The sequence below is a fragment of the Polyodon spathula genome, chromosome 2 (genome assembly GCF_017654505.1).
Source record: "Polyodon spathula isolate WHYD16114869_AA chromosome 2, ASM1765450v1, whole genome shotgun sequence".
Lineage (NCBI taxonomy): Eukaryota > Metazoa > Chordata > Actinopteri > Acipenseriformes > Polyodontidae > Polyodon > Polyodon spathula.
This window is the reverse complement of record NC_054535.1, coordinates 76,278,194-76,301,797: the sequence shown is the minus strand read 5'-3', so window position 1 is coordinate 76,301,797 and position 23,604 is coordinate 76,278,194. Positions and strand designations below refer to the sequence as shown.

The 23,604-nt window shown below is 37.3% G+C and overlaps 1 protein-coding gene across 2 annotated transcripts in view; it reads left to right on the top strand.

Moving 5' to 3' along the window:
- Positions 1 to 23,065, top strand: part of LOC121300767 (zinc finger SWIM domain-containing protein 6) — an 83,934-nt gene extending 60,869 nt beyond the window's left edge. The window contains exons 5-14 of one of the 2 annotated variants that reach the window (XM_041229613.1): positions 1,198 to 1,377; positions 2,022 to 2,198; positions 2,456 to 2,587; positions 3,218 to 3,364; positions 4,931 to 5,191; positions 6,951 to 7,086; positions 16,823 to 16,980; positions 17,567 to 17,730; positions 18,542 to 18,623; positions 20,325 to 23,065. In XM_041229613.1, the coding sequence (XP_041085547.1) occupies positions 1,198 to 1,377; positions 2,022 to 2,198; positions 2,456 to 2,587; positions 3,218 to 3,364; positions 4,931 to 5,191; positions 6,951 to 7,086; positions 16,823 to 16,980; positions 17,567 to 17,730; positions 18,542 to 18,623; positions 20,325 to 21,187 (2,300 nt within the window). In that variant the 3' untranslated portion in view covers positions 21,188 to 23,065. Of the gene's footprint in view, positions 1 to 1,197; positions 1,378 to 2,021; positions 2,199 to 2,440; positions 2,588 to 3,217; positions 3,365 to 4,930; positions 5,192 to 6,950; positions 7,087 to 16,822; positions 16,981 to 17,566; positions 17,731 to 18,541; positions 18,624 to 20,324 lie in introns of both variants that reach the window. The other variant, XM_041229604.1, reaches the window with a different exon arrangement.
- Positions 23,066 to 23,604: the final 539 nt, after the last annotated feature.

The window sequence follows — 23,604 nt, the reverse complement described above, 5'->3', positions numbered from 1 at the left end:
TTTAAATCTGATGATCAACTCAATTATGGAAATGTTGTCAGTGTGGTGGGGGTAATCCGAGTTGGATTGTGGTTCATTGAGACAGTCATCTGACCTATTTTTGTTTCTTTAACTATCCGAATGAATAAGAAACTTATATAGCAAGACAAGGAAGGTGGTCTGAATGGAGCTTTCTTTTTTTCTAACTACGAATAACATCTCTTTCTTTCTCTGACCCAACCTGTATCTCACTTTACTGCTAAGTGAATGCTTAATAGATAAACTAGTGATCTGGTTATACATTTTATATTTGAATCAACACCCAGAATTATAGCTTTGCCCACTATCATACTTTTTAGAGATATGGTTAAATACTCAGAGTTCCTAAATTTTGATGCAGGCACAGAATAAATTAGGTGAAACACAATGATGCAACAAAAAAATAAAAGCCTGTTAACAGAGCTGTTGAAGCCTGCATATGCAGACCACATGGTTAATGAACTAGTAAAAACATTGAGCAGCTAAAAAGCTTTTCATTTAAGACATCTTCTCATTTGGTCAGCTTCGTATTACTAGGTAATGTTAACATTAATGTTAATTAGCCAAGTGATACAGGTTTCAACAGGGCTCCCTATACGAAATTCTTGTAGTGGGTCATTGTGTTCCCCATGGCCAAGGCTTGTCCTGTGCTTGTACCAAAATTGAGTACATATATATATATATATATATAAAATCCTGTAATGTATTAATATTTCAAATACAATTCAAAGTCTATATAAAGTATATATACTCGAATGTGACTTAATGTGATGAGCCTTTTACTGTATATACACATAATGATAATGTGTGGCGCAGGAGACCAAAAAAACTTTCCACCCATAGTACTAATCCAACATGAACCAAGCCTCCTGTCTCAATTCTATGATAAGCAATTGTGTGTTCATTTGTCTTTATTTATTTATTTATTTATTTTTTATAAATGTAGTTGTTGCCAATGATTTTTACCCCAGTTTTTCTCCCTAATTTGGAATGCCCAATTTTATTATTTTTTATCCCAGTTCACCACTGCAACCCCCCCGGCGACTCGGGGGGGGAAACTAGGGCTGAAACACATGTCCACCGAAACGTGTTCCTGCCAAGCCGTCATTTTTTTGCACCCTGGAATTTGGTTCATTCATTCATTCTTCCATTTCTAACATGCCCCTCCCTTTTACCTAGGTGCCCTGTGGATGTGTATAGTCTTAAATCCACACTGCAAGCCGGAACAGAAGATCTGCTGGCTGAAGCAGCTGAAAAAGTGGAACAGTGTGGATGTTTGTCCCTGGGAAGATGGAAACCATGGAAATGAGCTGCCCAATTTAACCAATGCCTTGCCTCAGGGTGCAAATGCTAACCAAGGTGAGCTAAGTGTGGAAAATGAGTTATTTAATCAAGTCTCCGGCACATTGTGCTAATGCAGCTTCTATTAGCCTTTGTTGCGTAAGTGGATAGGTCTTAATAATCCTACATGATTCATAGTGCATATAATATTGTACGTTAAACAGAGACTTCTTTGGAGTTTTTATCTGAAGGTAAATGACAAATAATTAAAAAATCTTGCGTTACAAAGAACATGGTTTGGAAAAATTGTGATTTGGTTTCATTGTTTTACTTTTTTTTAAAACATTTGATATTCATTTGTATATATAAATATATTTAGCTGTCAATAAGTTAAATTCTTTAAAACACATGGACCACAGAGCCATTATTTCATATGTATACATGCATATACAATAGCTTTCTTCTTGGGCAAACAAGCTGAATATGTTGGGGCATTTCACACTATTCAGACAAGAAAAAAAAGGAGAAATGCAACCTGGAGAGTCAGTTTCGAAGCACTGGTTACTACATAACTTAGGCTGACAGAAAAATCCTCCATATTAAATGTTTTCTCTATCTATAAATAAAACTGTCAACTAAAAATAGAAAATAGGTGTTCATTTAATTATCTAATTAAACATTAGTCAAACTTGACGTGCCTCCTTATTTCTCCTCAACACCAGATTTAGCTAGCAGGCCTCACCGGACTGTTTTCACACGAGCCATTGAAGCGTGCGATCTCCATTGGCAGGACAGCCACTTGCAGCACATTATCAGCAGTGACCTCTACACCAACTACTGTTACCATGACAACACTGAAACTTCACTCTTTGACTCTCGCGGTTGGCCCCTGTGGCACGGTAAGTGGCTAAACCGGAAAGACATTTTGAATGACTTGCCTCTTTGTCCATGTTTACAATAACATTTAAAAAATGTGGGGGAGGGAGTACTGAACATTAAAGGGCTCTGCCAGTGGGAACACTGATTCTATTGAACGACTACGGGGGAGAAAATGAAAAAATTCAGTGTTTTTAATTTTGCACAGAAATGTTCTTTGTTCAAAGCCAATGCTTCATGGTTTTCCTCTCATTCACTGTCACAGAACATGTCCCCACAGCTTGTGCGAGAGTGGATGCACTGAGATCTCATGGTTACCCCAGAGAAGCACTGAGGCTGGCAATTGGTATTGTTAACACCTTACGACGGCAACAGCAGAAACAGCTGGAGATGTTCCGAGGACACAAGAAAGGTAGACAGATAGCATTGAAAAAAGTACACACTGGTGGATTTTTTTCCACAGCTTCACATTGGAAAATAAGTCATTTTATTGCAGTTACATAGCTTCCTAAAAGTGTGTGCACCTTTAACAAATACTTCACTTTTTGGTATTACAAGATAGAAAACTAAGATTTGGAACTCTCTTTTAACTTAAGTAGCACTGATACATTTAAATGTATTGGCCATGGGTAAAAGTTATTGGGATTCTAGTTAATTCCAGTTAACTATTGCATGAATGAATGCTCATAGAGAGGTAGTTATATAAATCAAAATCTGTTATACACTTGAAAATTCACGGCAATGTTGGCATACAGTGGATACGCAAAGGCTCTTAGTGGTTAACACAAAAATATTCCCTAAGTGAGGTAAGACATAAACAAGAACTCAAGCATGGTGTTTACTACCTACTTAGAAACATTGTGTTGTCTGTCTGTACCACACATAATTAACTGTTTATTCATTGTGCTGGATTTAATGAAGTCATTTTCGTTTTATGAATTGCACATCGACATTGCTGTGGGGAACTCTGAATTCAAAGCTTGGCAAAGCCGCTTGGTGTTTACAATTTACTGACGAACAGGCCTGCTTTGTTTTGTTTCAGAGCTTCTTCATAAAGGGATGACCTCAATCACCAGTCTAGAGGGCTGGGTCGGCCACCCCCTGGATCCTATTGGCACTCTCTTCAGCACTCTGATGGAGACGTGCAGAGAGGATGAGGACTGCACTCTCAGCTTTTCTAGCTTTACAGGTGATTTCCTGCAGTGCCAGGGTGTACATATTAGAATGTGGCAGTTGATTGAATGGCAGTGTTTGGTTCCGGGTTTTCCAGTTTTGACTAGGCTGTAGGGACGCTAGGTTTAATACATTGGCGATGATGATTGGGGACCGCTAGTTGTTTCCCCTCTGTCTTCCCAGCAGGTACCACTGGATTGGGGGTTCAGGAGTCTTGCAGTAGGGGAAGGGGAATGAACAGAGGAAACTGAATTTCATCTTTTAAAAAAACTAGACTTCTGCCTTGTGCATTTTTAATGCTTTTTAATTTTAATGTTTTTTTGTTCTTATTTCTTATTCATGATGTTTGATTGAAGATATGACTATCACAATCTACTTACAGTTCTGCAATTACATATTATTACAGCCTTTAGGCTGTCCTTTGCCAATTGATACACAGAGCTGATACAGGCGTCCTTTTACTTTGCAGCACCCTTCTCACTCCGTCCCCAATGATTCACATTTTCCGCTGTGATTCAGTTCAGTCCTTTTTAATTCAAACTGCTTTTTGGTTTTTATTTGGCACCCTGGTCTCTTCCATCTTTGGGTTTTTTTCCATGGCTGTTGATCTGATTCTTTTCTGGATCTGGTTTATTTAATATTTCCTGTTTCAAACTCTTCTGTTTTGAAAAGTACAATCAAAAGCATTTGGCTGCTTTTTCAAAATGTGTTTCTGCTGTATTCCTACTTGCACAGTTTTGCTTGTGTCTTCATCAAATTGTTTGAAATTAAATGGGGAAATGGCTGTGGGTCTCTCTGTGATGAAGGACTATACATTTTAGAGAAAAAAAAAAAAACTACTTGTAAGTTGTGATTCCTCAAGAAACAAAAGCATCTTGACCCAATATCACAGACAGCTACACATTACATGTTTTCCACACAGTTGTGGTGAGTGGCATTTGCTCAATTGATTTTATTGCATTTCAAGTAAGGTTTTGTTTGGCTTTCTGAACTGGGTAGAAAAGCAACCTTGGAAGCTTTAATATTTTATCACAGGAAATTAAATTCCTTATCAAGCTTCCGCCCTGAACAAGATCGAGCAAAAAAACAAAGTCTTTTAAGAGACTGAGCCTTTTAAAAAAAAAAAAAAAAATAATAATAATAATAATAAAAAAAAAAAAAAAACCCTAACAATAAAATAAACTGAATTAAGATAGATCCCCTTTTTAACGTTTAATTTTTTCCCCTGGGTATGTTCTCGTACCTATTTAGTTTCTGTTTTATCAAGTAAATGCAAAGTGTATTACAGCATTAATTGTTACATAATGTGCATTATAGTCAAACAACATGACAACATACAGAAAGCGAGCGGTGTGCCTGGTTCACAATGAGAACATCCTTCAAAATGCATTCAAACATGATAGAACATTTAGTTGCCTTGCCTTGGCACATAAGTGTGTTGTGGTTTACCTGACTAAATTTAGAAATTTCTGTTGCATGTACAGGTGATAACCATTAGACTGCAAACCCTGTACGTTCGCCATACAAGTACCAGCAATATGTCGTCATCGGCTGTGCTTTGTATTGGTTGGTGGTGTTTCAGGTACCATGGGGCAGTCCAAGTCTCTGGACTACCAGCACTTCCCAATGCACCGGTTCCTCGAGGAGGGTGAGTCCTATCTGACGCTGGCAGTGGAGATCGCTCTCATAGGCTTGGGGCAGCAGCGGATCATGCCCGACGGCCTGTACGCGCAGGAGAAGGTGTGTCGCAATGAAGAGCAGCTCATCGCCAAGCTGCAGGAAGTAGACCTCGACGACACGCTGGTCAAGATTTTCAGAAAACAAGCTGTCTTCCTTTTAGAAGGTAACTCGGAAGCTGTTTGGGTTTTTTTTTTTTTTTCATAGAAATGCTGGGAAAGCAGTCCTTCCCAAGCCCAAGTGACTCGGTTAATATCCATTTCACCAGAGGAATGATCTCGGTTTAGTCGCCAGCAGACACCTGTCCACGATCCCCTGACTCAACCACGCAGCTTGAAACCAGTCTCCATTGGGTGCGTAGCATTAAGTAGAAGAGGGAATGGAAAGAAACAGCCCCCTTGTTCAGCATTGAGATGACTGTGGAAGTGCTCGAGCCCCCCTTCCGTTTGTATATAAATATCAAGCTTACAATGTGAAAAGCAAAAATGTGTGGTGGTAGAGTGCATATTTACCTCCAGAAGAGTCAGTTGACACAGTGGCGAGTCTTTAGCGGATGTGTAGACCAGGTGCAGCAGAGATGAATATTCCGCTTTCCCGCATTGCATTCCCATAGTGTTTCATCCCAAGCCTGGAAGGGACCACCCACTGCAGGGTCAAAGAATAATCGAGTTCCCATGCTTATTGAATCCAGCGTCTCCCTCGAGCAAAGCCCGGCAGTGCGTGGAACGCTGCAGTGGCTTTGTGATGTGGTCCATGCTCATAGCATGTTCAGTTGAATATAATTTAATTATAGAGAAGAAAGTCTGCACATGTGGTTCATAGTAATTCAATTTATTTAGCAGGAAAGTGTAAAAAAAATAAAATAAATAAATGTTCAAATAATATTATTATCTTGCGCACCACTCCACAGTAAAATACCCTGAGTCTCATTAAAAACCAACCTGTTTTGTTATATATTGTAATTAGTAAATTGACATCTCTTAAATGTTAAATCTTGTAATAAGTCTGTAAAATGTGAGACTGCATGTAGCAGTGTCACATTTGGGTAATGATTCATTGACAAATGCTGACCCGTAATAATTTTAAATATATAGACAGGTTAAAAAGTGGGTTTTATCTGATTTAGCATCTATTAAATCAGTTAGGGTTAACCTTTGATCAGCTTGCAAAACTTGAATACAAAGACACTTGATTTATTTATATAAATCTCGTGAAGGCATTCATGCACAACAAAGCTTTTTCCAGAGGTCCCAATCATAATGCATTTTCTATGTTGATGTCTCTGGAGAGTTAAAAGTAGTTAACAGTAATGCCATATAACCCATGCATACCTTGCTTGATGCCACCCGTAGAGACGAGGTTGGTCACACTCAAAAATCTTTTACACTTGAGTGCTAATATTATGCATCAGCTTCCTGTTACATGTTGTTTTAAAAATGTTTTATTATTTATTGAAACAAAACTAAACAAACAACACAGTGTGTCTTCATCAGGTGTTGCAGTGATTGTCAATTAAAAAAAACATCTTTTATCATATATAAATAACACCAATGAATCCAATAGTTAATCATTATTTGGGTAACAGCCATAGTTACAGCTGACAATTTTCACCTATCGTAGCATTTATTAATTGAAAATGGTACATAGTTAACTTAAACACAGTTATTCAATACTAAAGACTGGAAGACACTGGAACGTGATTTATACTTTTAAAATCTGGAACTACGTGGACTTAATGAAACATTAGATCTAAGTCAGTGTCTCCTAAAAATGTTAAATGCTTTAAAAATCAGATAATAAATCTTTATATGCCAACTTGAATCTTCAGTTGGCCGGGGTTGAGAATCCCGTTCCAATCTTTAGTGTGTGTGCATATATACTGCATATACATGTGTCTAATTAGATTTTCTTCATTTGTTTGACAGGTGGGCCATACAGTGGTCTTGGGGAGCTCATTTACAGAGAGAGCGTTCCAATGCACACTTTTGCCAAGTATCTGTTCACCTCTCTCCTACCTCATGATGCTGAATTGGCATACAAAATTGCACTGAGAGCAATGCGGTAAGTATTTACACTTCAAACAGGAGGGGGGGTGCAGGGGAGGGGATGTTTTCCTGGCACAGCATGAGATTGATTGAAATTGAATCAAAAGCATTTTTTTTTCTTAGGGAGAGTGAATGCAGCAGGGAGTTGGAATGAGTTATTTAAATTTTAGTAGGAAAAATTCCATTTGGCCTATCAAAGCAGGCACTTTTAATTTAGTAACGGGACTACTTTTCATCTGAAATTCTTGTTCAGGGGGACTATTTGGGGGCAATGTTTAATCACAAAGCAGCCTCTGCTGAAACCTTACTAAATAATTCATTGGATTCGAAAATTAGATTTTAGAAAAATGTGTGAATAATAAATATGTCGCATTGGATCATTCAGGGTCTACAAATCTGTGGCAATTTTTACATTTAGTGCCTCTTTGTGTTCTGCAATTCATCGCCATAGAAGCAGTGGTGAAACAAACAGCTTGTAAAGATGTATTGCTGATATTAGCTGTTTTAAAGCTCTGCAGTTTCACTAGGGAGACTACTGGCAACATTTGTTACTGGGGACGTGTTTATTTTTGTTTTTCTTGGCAGTTTGTGTATGGCCATTTTCTTTTCTTTTTTTTATTACCTGCTAATGTCTACCCCCTCAGCCTCTTAAAATACACACAGCGCATTTAACAAAAACAAAAAGTGACAGGCAGCTAGGCCTGAAAGAAATTGCCCTAACGAGGACACAATTACCTTACCATTGGCCTCCACCTGTGAACCATTAAAGTTGCTGTCACATTTTCTGGATAAAAACCCCACTGTTGAAGGATCATTGGTAAGGCTGTGAATCTGAAGGAAAATGAAGACCAAAGAGCATTCTACAGAAGTTAGAGATAAAATAATACAACTGCATAGATTAGGGAAAGGGTACAAAATAATATCCAAGTGTTTGGATATCCCAGTGAGCACAGTTGGATCAATAATCAGGAAGTGGAAGCTGCATCACACCACCCAGGCACTGCCAAGAAAAGGCCGTCCCTCAAAACTCAGTGCTCAAAGAAGAAGGAGACTTGTGAGAGAAGCCACAGAGAGGCCAACAATCACTTTGAAGGAGCTACAGAGTTCAGTGGCTGGGAGTGGAGTAATGGTGCACCAGTCAACTATATCAAGAGCTCTGCATAACACTGGCCTGTATGGGAGGGTGGCAAGAAAGAAGCCGTTACTCAAAAAGTACCATCTGAAATCATGTCTGGAGTTTGCCAGAAAGCATAAGAGTGCCCCAGCTGCGATGTGGGAAAAGGTTTTGTGGTCAGATGAGACCAAGATAGAGCTTTTTGGCCAAAACTCAAAGGGCTATGTGTGGTGCAAACCTAACACTGCCCATGCCTCAAGACACACCATCCCTACAGTGAAGTATGGTGGTGGCAGCATCATGCTGTGGGGATGCTTCTCATCAGCAGGGACTGGGCATCTTGTTACAATTGAAGGAAGAATGGAGGGAGCAAAACACGGGAAAATACTGCAAGAGAATCTGCTTCAGTCTGCTAAAAAAACTGAAGCTTGGGAGAAAATTCACCTTTCAGCAGAACAATGATCCAAAGCAACACTGGAGTGGCTCAAGAACAAAAAGGTGAATGTCCTACAGTGGCCCAGTCAAAGTCCTGATCTCAATCCCATTGAGAATCTGTAGCACTATTTGAAAATTGTGGTCCACAAGCTTCGTCCAACCAACCAACCGTCCAATCCAAGCAAATCTGCCAAGAAGAATGGGCCAAAATCACTCTGACACTGTGTGCAAAGCTGGTACATACTTACCCCAAAAGACTTATAGCTGTTATTGCAGTGAAAGGTGGCTCTACCAAATATTAATGTGTGGGGGTTGAATACTTATGCAAGCAAGATATTTCAGTTTTTTTATTTTTCTTAAAAATATTTCCCAACATAAAACCAATGTTACCTTACAATAATTGATTTTGAGTTTCAGTGTTAAAAAATAAAATATCAAACAGAATGAAATTTCAATGCACCATTTGTAATTCAGTAATATGAGAGAATTGGTCAGGGGTCTGAATACTTTTGCAAGCCACTGTGTGTGTGTATTGTATATATTTAACAATATATATATATATATATAATTATATATATATATATTATATATATAATATATAAATTTGTTTTAAAATAGATACCAGTCCAATCAGGAATATGCAATTGTTTTATATATATATATATATATATATATATATATATATATATATATATATATATATATATATATATATATATATATATATATATTACAATTACAAACACACAGTGTTCCATCGTTATAAGACTTTCAGTTATAACGCGGCTCGGATGTAATGCTCCTACAGCATGTCCCCCAATTCCCTATACTAGTGATTCATGCAATATTTCTACAGTAAATATATAGTACCTGTTTGTTCAAACTGTAAACAACTTCTCAGTTGTTTACAGTTTGTCCGGTTGAAAAAATAAACGACTCATCTCTGTTCTTAAATAATAACCTGTGGTACATGTTTGTGTTTCTAGCAAAAGACCAATCATTCCCAATTCTATTTGCCATCAGCTACACAAAGTATTTATTTAATTATTTCTATACGTTAAAATGTTTTAACAAACTACAGCACCATGTCATTTTGAGCAAATAATAGATCTTAATACTGTTGTAGTATAACATTGAGTGTACAACTTCAGTTTTTTTAGTTATTTTGATTTTTAAATTATTATTCTGATGGTCTTCATAAAAATAGAAACGTACCAAGTTATTTGGCTTAGTAAAATACTAAGTACCAAATGTTTAAATCATTCCATGAAAGGAAGTGTGTTTTGTTGGTTCTATTTTTGGGAATTACAGTAATTGTAAGTGATTTGCATTAGCCTTTATTTGATAACTTGCATGTTGTACTCTATAGCGTGACGTTAAGGTTACCATGGTATTTTTGTTTTTTTTAACGGTTGTCATACCGTGCAAATTTTATACCATCCCATCCCTAATGGCACACGTTGTACAAATATTCTGTATTCACTCATTTAAAAGGCGAACCAAGAGCTTACACAAATCCATTTTCAAAGAACTGCTCAGTTTCTGCATGAGATCTTGTGCTCCAGTGTTGCGCCTCTATTCTGTATTTTAGTGCTGTTTTGTGATTACAGATATCCTGTTGTGTGTGTGTGTGTGTGTGTGTGTACATACACTTGTAGTCAAAAGTTTACATACCCCAATGGAAATTTATATTTTCTAGAAAAGTTTTGCTTTTGTGCATGAGGAAAAAGTTACAACTCCTCTATACTTGACAGTAGGTATGGTGGTGTTTTCTTTTTACGCCTCGCCAGACTTTCTCCAAACGTAACGACTATCAGCGTGACCAAATAGCTCTTTTTTTTGGTTTGTTTCATCACTCTACAAAACCTTTGACCAGAAACTCATATCCATCATTCAAATTTTCCAAACTTTAAGCGATTGTCCTTGTGACATTTTCCTTGGCCTGCGACCATGCATTACTCGACCTATGGTTGAAATGAAAACTTCAGTCCCACTTGCAGCCAGTTCACTTTGAATGTCTTTGGCAGACAATCTCGGATTGTTATTAATTTTCTTCACAATTCTTCTTGTTCTTGATGAAAGAACCTTCTTGCTTACAGACCGAGGAAGGGTTGTGACAGTACCACGAGTCCTGCACTTCTTGATAATATTAACAGTAGTTACAATTGGGATAATCAAATGCTTGGAAATGTTCTCGTTTCCTTCTCCATCTTTATGACGATAAATAATTTTCTGCCTAAGGTCTTCAGATAGCTCATTACTTTTACCCATATTGACTTATTGGTAATGACAGCAATCATCCTATGCCTAACCCTTTTATACTCTCCAAGAATGTTCACCTACAATCCAGCATTTTCTAGACTTTTCTAGAATTAGGTTCTTCATTGTCATATTGGAATTTCTAGCACCTTGTAGAGAGTACTATCATAGCATCAAAGAGTATGAATACTGTTGAATTAGCATTTCGGAGTTTTGAAAAAAAAAAATCAGAAATAAATAATTGTAGCTATTTCTTGTAACTTTTTTTCCTCATCCACAAAAGCAAAACTTTTGATACAAAAGATTTTTTCTAAAATTCTTTGTTTGATAAATTTCTAGAAATAATACATTACCATTGGGGTATGTAAAGTTTTGACTATAACTGTATAAGTATGTATGTATGTATGTATGTATGTATGTATGTATGTATGTATGTATGTGTGTATGTATCAGTGAATGAATGGATGGATGGATGGACTGGAGAGGAGGGCTATAGTGGAAAAGTATTGCCCTGAGGGAAGACTGTTGTTACTGCAGGCTGAGGGCATTGCACCCTGGAGGTAACAATAGTCTTCCCGATGGGCATTTAATTTTTCCACTATAAGCTGAGTCTGCAATACATATTTAATATATGAATCCATCAAGAAAATAAGTGAGGCAAGGTTGGATAGTAAATATGACATATATATATATATATATATATATATATATATATATATATATATATATATATATATATATATATATATATATATATAACTGATACAGCATAAATAAATAAATAAATAAATAAATAACAGAAAATGTTTTGAAGTTCATACCGCATAGTTATCAAAGTCTTTTTGGCGAACAGCTCTCCGTCTGGCTTGCTGATTGTTGCATAACACAGTTTATATCCCCGCCGTCATATTTGTTTACATCGTTGAGGTGACTTGTTTGAATTTCAAAAAGTCAGGTGACGTGCTAATCACCATTTTAGTGTTTTGGAGCATCATTCTTTTGTACTATGTTTTGTAATTTATTTTCTGTTAAGTGACAGAACCGATTTTCAGCAGTTTGTTCACATTCAGCCATTTTCTCTTGTTGTGAGAAGTAGAAATGAAGGGCATTCCTTTGAAAAGGGACAGGACTGACAGTGATGTGAACCAATCACATATCAGAGGGAGACTATTGCCTGCTGGTGTAAGGCTGTTAGGGCAGTAGTTCAATCTTTTGCTCATATGATGAGATTTTAACCAATCACAGGCCATAATTTCCAAGTACTGATTTTATATAATAAATGCATACGCATATTTTATATACCCAGACAGTGCTACCCCTTTATAATGCAGTAGCCAGGAGCCATAGTTAAGGCAGACTGTGCTATTTGTGTTCTGCCTTATAACAAGACTACAAGTGTTAGTGCAATGGCAGAGCCATGACCATACTGCCTTATAACATGTACTACAGGATAAAGGGCCGCCTTATAAAGGGGGGCACTGTATATATATGTGTGTGTGTGTGTCTATATATTTTTTTCTAAGACCCAACACTGATACTGTTACCCAACTTTTTTTTTTCTAACTTCATGATGTAGTACAGTAACCTTGGGCGTTACATATTGAAAAATGTGAGACTGGTAGGGAGTGGCTGAAGAGGGATATTAATATTGAAAACATGGAAAAGGTAGAGGGAGGCTGAAGAGGGATAATATATATTGAAAATTTGAGACTGGTTGGGAGAGGCTAAAGAGGGATAATATATATAAATATTGTGGTTTAGATGCATAATTTTAGGTTCCGAAAATAATAAGAATCTGCAATAAGACCTGCGTATTTTAATTGTTGAGCTGCCTGAGGTGTTGTTTCAAATGGTGCCATAAAAAGCTTTCTAATAATGCATCTGATAAATTCAATGACCAACCCTTTGCAGCAGGACACTCACAGTTCAAATGCACATCCAGCTTTGCTGCTCTTGTATGCACTTTCTACAGTGCACATTACATTTCAACTAAAAAGATGCATTGAGAGTCTCTCCTGATGTCCTGCATTCCTGCTGAAAAGCGTACCTAAGGTGAATCCAACAAACTCATTAGTTTGGTATCATACCCTCCTCGTAGTCACAGGTGACTGCCAGTTTGCCTTTTTTCTCCTTTGTGCAGAATCTACTATTTTGAGTTGTTATTTTGCCTGGCAAGCTGTTTGTTGAGTGGTACAAATAGAGTGTTTGTGTCTGATACACACAGGGATTCCATTGCTCACGCTTGCAGGGATTACTCTGAAATAGGAAGCATCCTGTTATATCTGGGGGGGGGGATATTTAAGTGCATTTCTTACATAATGTGTAACAAGCATGAAAAACTATGTGAGCAAGAGGGGGCAATGTTATCACAGGGTTCGTACACTAGTCTGGAAGAAGTATGGAAAAATACCAAACTGATTTCCAGGTTTTGAAAATGCTTGAAAAAACATGTCTCCGTTATGAACGTCTTGAAAAAGTTTTTACTAGTGTCACAGGAGAATGAAAATAATTCAGTTATTTTGTATTATTATTATTAATTAATGATCGAAAGCGGGTCAGCAGCTCAAGCAGCAGCTGTCTAAGCAGTTTACTAGCAGGAACTATAATGCTTGTGACCAAATCCCACGGGGATTGCCCCGCGTAACACCCCTGACAACGTCCTGACAACTCAAGCAATCCTATCCAGTCAGCGCATTGGTATATGTCACATGACACTGTCTGCTCTAGTGAAACGAAGGGTGAAATGGACACTACGACAGCCAACGTATATATATTTATATTGAAGGTTATGATTTTTTAAACAAAGTTACAGACTGGAATTACAAGCTATTGTACTCTGCTCACCAAGATTCTCGTTGTTATTAAATCATTAACATTATTTCCCAACCCAGGAAAAAAAAAGTCTAAATACGATAGTTATTATCACTGACTCGGATTAAAAAAAAGAAAAAAAAAAACGCTTTCTGTAGCCCCTATGGTGTGTATAAACATAGCATATTAACATTGATTTTTCATTTCTTTAATGTGATTAATAAAGATTAATTAAGAAAATCAAAGAATAGAAACAGTACTAATATTGTTAGTAACTTAGCTAATGCCTTTATCCAAGGTGACTTCCTTAACCAGCAGCTTGTTCGTTTTGGATTGTCCTTTTACTATAGCGAACAAAAGGCTTTGGACCCAAACAGGGTTGTTATAGCGGGGGTGTACTGTATTTAGTATTTGACTTATATGCTTAATATACGGCACTTACACATTTTTAATATATAATGCGTGCACATTTGTTATTTCATTTTTTTTTTTTTTTTTTTCACCTCCCATAGTGTTCAACATTTAACAGAAAAACATTTAAAAGTAATATACTGCAAGTATACTTGTGTCAAAATTGTCTGGTTATAGTATACTGTGGCGTGCATGGGGGAGGGCTGGTCGGTGACATAATCACACACAGAGACATAAGCCCGATATACTGACCTTACAAAGGAGCCGGCTCTTTTGTACAGCGGTAACGGCGCTGTGCTTCAGCGCAATATGTCCCGGGTTTGCGGCCACCCTCAGCCTGTGTGGATTGCCTCGCCCTGTGTGATAAGAACATAATAAAGTTTACAAACGAGAGGAGGTCATTCGGCCCATCTTACTCATTTGGTTGTTAGTAGCTTATTGATCACAGAATTTCATCAAGCAGCTTCTTGAAGGATCCCAGGGTGTTGGCTTCAACAACATTACTGGGGACTTGGTTCCAAACCCTCACGATTCTCTATGTAAAAAAGTGCCTCCTATTTTCTGTTCTGAATTCCCCTTTGTCTAATCTCCATTTGTGACCCCTGGTCCTTGTTTCTTTTTTCAGGTCGAAAAAGTCCCTTGAGTCGACATTGTCAATACCTTTTAGAATTTTGAATGCTTGAATTAGATCGCTGCGTAGTCTTCTTTGTTCAAGAGTGAATAGATTCAATTCTTTTAGCCTGTCTGCATATGACTTGCCTTTTAAATCCGGAATAATTCTGGTCACTCTTCTTTGCACTCTTTCTAGAGCAGCAATATCCTTTTTGTAATGAGGTGACCAGAACTGAGCACAATATTCAAGATGAGGTCTTACTAATGCATTGTGCAGTTTTAACATTACTTCCTTTGATTTAAATTCAACACTTTTCACAATATATCCGAGCATCTTGTTGGGCTTTTTTATAGCTTCCCCACATTGTCTAGATGAAGACGTTTCTGAGTCAACAAAAACTCCTAGGTCTTTTTCATAGATTCCTTCTTCAATTTCAGTATCTCCCATATGATATTTATAATACACATTTTTATTTCCTGCATGCAGTACCTTACACTTTTCCCTATTAAATGTCATTTGCCATGTGTCTGTCCAGTTCTGAATCTTGTCTAGATCATTTTGAATGACCTTTGCTGCTGCAACAGTGTTTGCCACTCCTCCTATTTTTGTGTCCTCTGTGAATTTAACAAGTTTGCTTACGATACCAGAATCTAAATCATTAATGTAGCTTAGGAATATATAGCAGAGGACCTAACACTGATCCCTGTGGTACTCCACTGGTTAGCGCGCTCCATTCTGAGGTTTCTCCTCTAATCAGTACTTTCTGTTTTCTACATGTTAACCACTCCCTAATCCATGTACATGCGTTTCCTTGAATCCCTAAAGCGTTCAGTTTGAGAATTAATCTTTTATGCGGGACTGATGCGCCTGCCTGCATTAACCGCGATTGCTGCAATACTGTTGGTACCATTACACTATCCTATTTTTGAGTATACAACTTTTTATATATTTTTTGTAAATAATTAAATGTCAGATTCTGACAAATACTTTGTTAAACCAGGTTCAACTTCTGATCTGGATCAAAAAGCTGTAATGCTCTTTGGCTGCCCGGCTATGTGGATAACTATTGAAAAACTAGTAGAAACTAACTAAAACACAAGTCTGTAAAAAACAAATGGAAGTCTGGTGGAAAAAGTATGGAATTTTGATGTTGAAAAAGTATATGAACCCTGTTGTTATTTACCTTAGCTTTGCTTGTTAAAAAGACAGCATCGTTTAAAGTGTAAGAGCCACAGCCCCCACTGAACTGTAGACCACAATACGTATGCCTCTGCTGTTCTGCTGGATTGCTCAAATAACACATTTGGCTGTAAACTAGTAAATTGTCACATCACATTGTAATAGAAAGGTAGGCACAATGACCCACTAGGTTAAAACTGATGGCAAATGTCCAAGGACATTATGGCGGAGGAAAAAAAAAATCCTAATGTTTTAAACCTGGTGACCGATCAGTTCTGTATTTTTCTGTTATTATTTATGGCTATGCTTCATAGTGCTGGATGGGCAAAAAAGTGTTTTTTTTTTGTGTGTGTGTGTGTGTTTTGAATTCTCATTCTAAATACAATATTAGCATACAACAAAGGGCTTTTATTTTAAAAGCGTAGGTCTGAAGTAAGTTAAAATAAGGACTCTGGGAAACTAACTTAAGTACATTCTGAATGATTGTTCTGTGAAAATGGTATAAAACACATAGAGAGGGGATATATATATATATATATATATATATATATATATATATATATATATATATATATATATATATATATATATATATATATAGTTTTCTAGGGCAGCTACACAGAGTTCTCGGGTACTGCAAATGTTATTAGCCACTTCAGTATTTGTGAATCAAAGCATGACGTTGTTAATCTGTGATTTCATTAGCAGTTTTGAAAACCTCACCCTTTGTGTTTCTGATATTTAGCTGTTTGATGTGACAGCTGTCCTGCCAGCAGTGTGTCTGAACTCAGAGGCTGTGCTTGCTTTGCTGCCGAGTTTAGTACAGCCGGGTGGCATGGGATCAATGAAACGACAGATTGGTTTAATTATACATTTCATTGGGTTTTAGTAAGTGAATAAAGTTGGCATATTACATCTTCTCCTTTGCAGGTTACCAGTATTGGAATCTACAGCTCCAATGGGAGACATGTCCCGGCCTCACCACATTGCATCTGTCGTTCCAAACCGGTATCCCCGCTGGTTCACCCTGAGCCACATTGAGTCTCAGCAGTGTGAGCTGGCATCGACCATGCTAACAGCAGCCAAAGGTGAGCACTGTCAGGATGTTCCCATTGACCAAAGAGCTGACCATGGGAATGTACTGAAATCGTAAAACAAATAAAACATGTAACAAAACTAACAAACCACAAGGAATTAATATGTTCTCTGTTGTTCATTTTAAAATGAAAACATCAAAAGAAACAACGTAAATAGTGCTCAGCATTAACCAAGTAGGTGCATGCATATCAATGGGCATTATTACTTGTTTAGAGTTGAAGTATTTGTGACCACTGCGACATTTTTAAAGCACTCCTAAAACAAATTATATTGTTATGAAGTTAATTAGTAACCCTAGAGCATGAAAAATAACCCTAGAGCAATGGGAATTTATTTCATGTCATATTTGTAATGCACTGAATGAGTGTGAAATATGCAACCGCAGTAAATACACACGCTTCTGAACGTCTAAAAATGACATTGGTGATCATTGAAAGTATGTTAAGCCTGCAAAGGATAGATTTTTGTTGTTTTAATAAGTTGTTGTTGTTATTATTGTTATATATTTTTTTTATAGAAATATGATGATCATTTCATGAAAGTATTCTCATTTTTGTTTTGTGTAACTGTCTGCAGGTGACGGTCGGAGGCTTGAAACAGTGTTAGAATCCATCCAGAAAAATATCCACTCCTCATCACACATCTTCAAACTCGCCCAAGACGCATTTAAAATCGCAACTCTCATGGACAGTTTACCAGATATCACTCTGCTGAAAGTATCTCTGGAGCTGGGTCTTCAGGTAACCATCCCTGTTTCTGTTAATGGACTGAAAAATAACACTGGGACACTGGACAGACTGGAACTGGTGAGAAACACACAGCTGTTCAAACTAAAACCAGGACAGCTTTCGAAGTCTACTAAAATGTGTGTTGTTGAAATTAGCATTTCGTTGCTATGCAGGGGGTCTCCTCTTTCAGTGAAAGGGTTATTCTCTGTTCTGTTCGTGGGGTTGGAAGTGGAAATAAAACTGGAATTTCTCACAGCTCCTTCCCTGCTGTATTCTGGGCTTCAGGCCTCCCTGACACAAGCACGTTGAACAGGGATCGCTGTGGGGCTCCACATGGGTCCAATAAATATTCAACACTGTTTCTGAAGCACCGGATCAATAAATAATCACTTATTTACAGTGCCATTCATGACACATATCAAAAGAGTGAACACCAAGTATAGCTGGATGATTACAAATAGCATATTCTGAACAAGGTGCATGTACTGTAGCCCAAGACATTACCTTGTTTTCAGTATACAGGAGTTTCAAATGCTGCTTGATGGGTGGGTTATTCCTTCCCTTGAAAAAAGCTCTTGCATGCACATATACCCTGGAATGCTTTTCTCAATCATCTTTAAGTATCAACTACAAAGGAAGAACTGCAAAAATTGGTACACTTGAGCTTGAAGGACCCTAGTGTAAGGAAAGAAGACCATTGGTTCTATGCATTTGTGTAATCATTTTTAAGTGTAATCAACTAAAAAAACAGGGAGCGGGGGGAGGAGGGACTAGCCACCAGCACGTCTGCATGTTAATAATGCCATTGTTTTGTTTCTCCCAGGTAATGAGAATGACGTTGTCAACGTTAAACTGGCGACGTCGAGAGATGGTGAGGTGGTTAGTAACTTGTGCCACAGAAGTAGGTAAGTGGGTCATTCTTTAAAAAAAAATGTTTACACAGCAATTAGCCCATCGAGGTGCAACATCTAGTTTCCAGGGGTGTTAAGAAAGGCATCAAGGATGCTGTATGTTATGGTTTCATCTGGACAACAGCAAACAAAAGCTTGCACTTGGTAAGAAGTCTGATGAATAGGGTACAGAAAGTAGTTTTGATGCTTTTTAAGGCAATTAAATTCAAAGTTTAAAAAAAAAAAAGTAGCCTCCCATTGTTATACAACAGATCAAGTTTGTTAGGAAATGACTAGCATGTTTTATTATTGAATCTCCAAAATCAAATATTGGTTGAATAATTTGTTTAGCAATGCGAACTTGTCTAAACTGTGCAATTAACATATACACCCACCCCTCGTTATATCGTCCCTCGCTATACTGTGGATTCGGATATATCGCAGTCCGAGAGTTAGCTCCCCATTTTTACAGTCTTAACTGCACATGCCTTAGCTGCAATATTCACAGGCAAATTCATTTTGAATTACTGTTTGTTTTATTTCATACTGCACATCACAAACAAAAATATACAAAAGAGTTGAACAAAGCATTAATATTGTACTTTTATCATATACACACACATTGCACAATAACACAAAGGAAATTCAGTATCTACTTGCTGAAGCAATTTTTATTGTAGCCAACGAGGTGTTCACTTGTGGCAGCAATGCACTAGCAAAAGCCACAAGGCCGTGACGTCGGCTCCCTAGCAACAGGCCTCCTATGTTGGGAATGAATTCTTTCAATGCAGCGGGTTTGTGCATTTGAGAAAGGAGAGGAAGACTCCTGAACTTATTTGGAGACTGAAGTTGATGAGAAGCAATTACCCTCCACAGTAAGAATTAAAACGGCCTGCTGCTTTTTATATGAAAAATGAGAAGATTTCTATTGGACCCCGACACCAATAAAACGAGGGAGTGGCTGTACAGTATTTCTTATTAGCCTATTTGTTTTTCTATGGGAAAAATATCAATATATCGAGTGGGTGGTTTATTCACCATTATTTTGCTAGTATACATCAGTGGTCCATCACAGTATAGAGAGGCTTGCCAGTTAAAACAGGATAGCACTTTATTTAAAAATGAATTCCAGGTGGACTTTGATTTACCTAAGTTCCCATATGAAAACAAAAGGCTGTTTGCAGAACACGGACTTATTAAATAAATGAGGGTGTTACAAATTCTTTTCAGTTTATAGTAAACATGATGTACACCGACACATTGAGAAACACTCACCCTGAACCCATTTACCTTTGCTGTCAGTTGATTCGCATTGAATACTGCTCTAAAAGAGGTGATTTGCATGTTTGCTTTCAGAATACTTTGGTTGTGATACCATCACATTTTCCATTGCAAACAATTGGTGGAGGCTTAAGGTCTTGTGTATCTCTCCCCACTCTGACATCTGAATATACTATGAAGGCATTTTATGGTACTGCTATAAATACAGTATAATAGTTTGAGTTTCTGTAATAATACTGATAATAATAATACATATGCAAATAGTTACATTGCTTTCTTCAGTTGTGAGCACCAAAATAAAATCATTTTTTCTTTATTTTTTCACATCATTATCCTTTTATTAGCATTATCCCAATTTTGACTGTATACATTTTACATATGGTTACATGTTGTAATACAGCTTTGTTATTGAACCCCTCTCTTTTGTTTTTGCAGGGGTTTATGCATTAGACAGCATTATGCAGAGCTGGTTCACGCTTTTCACTCCCACAGAGGCCACCAGTATTGTTGCCACGACAGTGATGTCCAACAGCACCATCGTGCGGCTGCACCTTGACTGCCACCAGCAGGAGAACCTGGCGAGCAGCGCCCGAACCCTGGCCCTGCAGTGTGCAATGAAGGACCCCCAGAACTGTGCGCTGTCCGCTCTCACCCTGTGTGAGAAGGACCACATCGCCTTCGAGACGGCCTACCAGATAGTGTTGGACGCTGCCACCACGGGCATGAGCTACACCCAGCTCTTCACGATCGCGCGGTACATGGAGCACCGCGGCTACCCCATGCGGGCTTACAAGCTGGCCACTTTGGCCATGACTCATCTCAACCTGAGCTACAATCAGGACACGCACCCTGCCATTAACGATGTGCTGTGGGCCTGCGCGCTGAGCCACTCCCTGGGCAAAAATGAACTCGCAGCCATCATCCCCCTGGTCGTCAAAAGTGTCAAGTGTGCCACCGTGTTATCAGACATTTTGCGGCGGTGCACGCTGACCACGCCAGGCATGGTGGCACTTCATGGGCGCAGGAACTCTGGAAAGTTAATGTCACTGGACAAAGCACCACTAAGACAGTTGCTGGATGCCACGATTGGGGCTTACATTAACACCACGCACTCTCGGCTCACACACATCAGCCCCCGGCACTATAGCGAGTTTATTGAGTTCCTTAGCAAGGCCAGAGAGACCTTCTTAATGGCTCACGATGGACACATCCAGTTTACACAGTTTATCGATAACCTAAAACAAATTTACAAAGGCAAAAAGAAACTGATGATGTTGGTCCGGGAGAGATTCGGTTGACAGAGTTCGTTCTTTTTACTTGAGCCTGCCTTTGTACCCTTTTTAACTTAAATATGAAAAAAAAACAAAAAAAAAACAAAAAAAAAAAAAATAAACAGAGCCACACCGGTATTATATGTGTATAAAACTGTTTAGTTCGCAAAAAAGAAAATTGTCATGTTGTGAAAGTTTGTGTGTTTTCTTTTATTTGTATGAGAGAGAGAGAGAGAGAGAGGTTAAAGAGAAATGTTTTGGTTTACACTGAGTATATGTTGTCAAGTGGCAAAAGCCCACATAGCTCTCCTGTTCTTTCTGTATACATTCACAGCCTCAAAGATGAAAAATATGGCTTTAAACCAAACGAAACACCTCCATCCTAAATGACAAGTACCTCGTATGGATTCAGCTTTACTCCTTTGTAATTCACCCTTGCATTTCAGTGTATTTAAAGCGCAAGAAAAGAAATACAGATAAATAAATGAATAAACAAATACATAAAGGCATAAATAAATTAAACAAAACAAGAAAAAGGTATAATCAAATCCAAGGCTGACCATGTGGCTTTGCAGTGCTGTTCATCCAGAAGCATGGCACACAGTGCTTGTGCATGTGGAAACTTAGCGACTGTCAACATACATTCTCAGGGATTTCTCGAAAAAAAAAATAAAGAAAAAATTACATCAAAAAAAAGAATGAAAGCATTTATTGTACTGTATATATTATAGTATATGTCTGAATATTGAAAAACAAAAAGTATACGTTAACTAATTTATAAAGAATATTCTATGTAATGCAAAATACTTGAAGCTGCAGTAGCTTGGTTTTAAACAAAACATATCAGAAGGACTCAAGTGCGCCTTGCTTCAGGGTTGGCTCAGGTGGTTAATTTATATGCTGGGCATCTATGCAGAGCCACCTATTGAATTGCATGATTGGACTGGTATCTATTTAAAACAAATTTAAATATATATATATATATATATATATATATATATATATATATATATATATATATATATATATCTATATATATAAACACATATATTTGGCGCTTGTGATGGGCACCATATATAAGAGGGACAACAAATAAAGCCAGAGCAGCAAGCCTTAGCATTAAGAATACAGTAGGGCAGAATTAGGCTTTGTGCCTACTAGTCTAGAAATATTTAAATGGAAAACAAACAAACAAAAAAATATTTTAACAAAATTAAAACATGATTTGGCCTGACCGCATTAACGTCTTTTCCGCAGTGATCTGAGTCTCTAAGCTCCATTTGTGCACAACAGCATTTACATATATATTCTGCTGATATCTTGACTGTGCAGGACAGAAAGTTGCTGTGTAGGTCTGACTGTTCTTTTTTTTTTTTTTTCTTTTTTTTTTTTTTTTTAATGCTTTTTAGTTTTTCATTTTCTCTAGAATTCCACAAACAAGAACAGCCTTCCTATCTTGCCTTGTCTTAATGCTTTAAAATAACCAAACTGGAGATCTAACTACCAAACTTGTTCATTAAATGAAAGCCAACCAACTTTGGTTCCAACTTTAGTGTCTTTAATTTAGCTGAATGGTTCTGTATCTTGTGCTTTATAAAGCAGTTCTATTATGTTTTTTGTGCAAAAAGTTGTCGTGTCTCTTGTTCCCTTCATTAGAGAACTTGCTTGAGGTATGTTTGTAGTTTTTTTGTTTAGAAAATAAATCATGCTCTCCATTTTATTTATTATAATAGGTAAAGGATTGTACTTCATCACCCATGTAAACATGCTCATGAAGTTGAAATTAAGATTTGATACACTGATATCAATTTATTTATGTAACTAAATCACTGTTTTATAAACTTGTTAATGATTCAACAATTTTTTTGTTTCAATTAAAATTAGTTTTTTGAAAGGTACCATTGTTTCTTAGTGTTTGTTCATGCTAAATAAACTTGTAACACATGCTGCTGCCAGAAGGCATCATGGGATATGTCCTTTCTGTGCTTTAGCGGTATCTAACAAATAAGTCAAACAACCTCTCCTATTGTGAATTTTTTTTTTCTTCATGTTGAGTGCTGGCTGGATTTATCTGATATGTTTTTGACATGGGGCGTGTGGGCTAAGCACCTGCCTGTTCAAGTGACCTCGTTATCACTTGAGGGCAAAGCCATTTTATTTAGTTGTTTTCTTGTGTCTTTGCGTAGACCTTTCAGTGATTTAATGAACCCTTTTTCTGTACATCATTCTTCAAATTAAACCAAATGAACCCTAATAAGAAACTCTAAACTCATGAGCTAATTCAAAAAATGCTTTTTTTTATTTTATTTTTTTTATAAATTTAAGTTTGATATTCACAAAACTGTTCAATACATTTGTAAAAGTAGCCAACTAAGAAGACAAACTGTCTTTTGAAATAACTCATGACATTGGAATAACTTACATTTGAAATAACTCATGCAAAT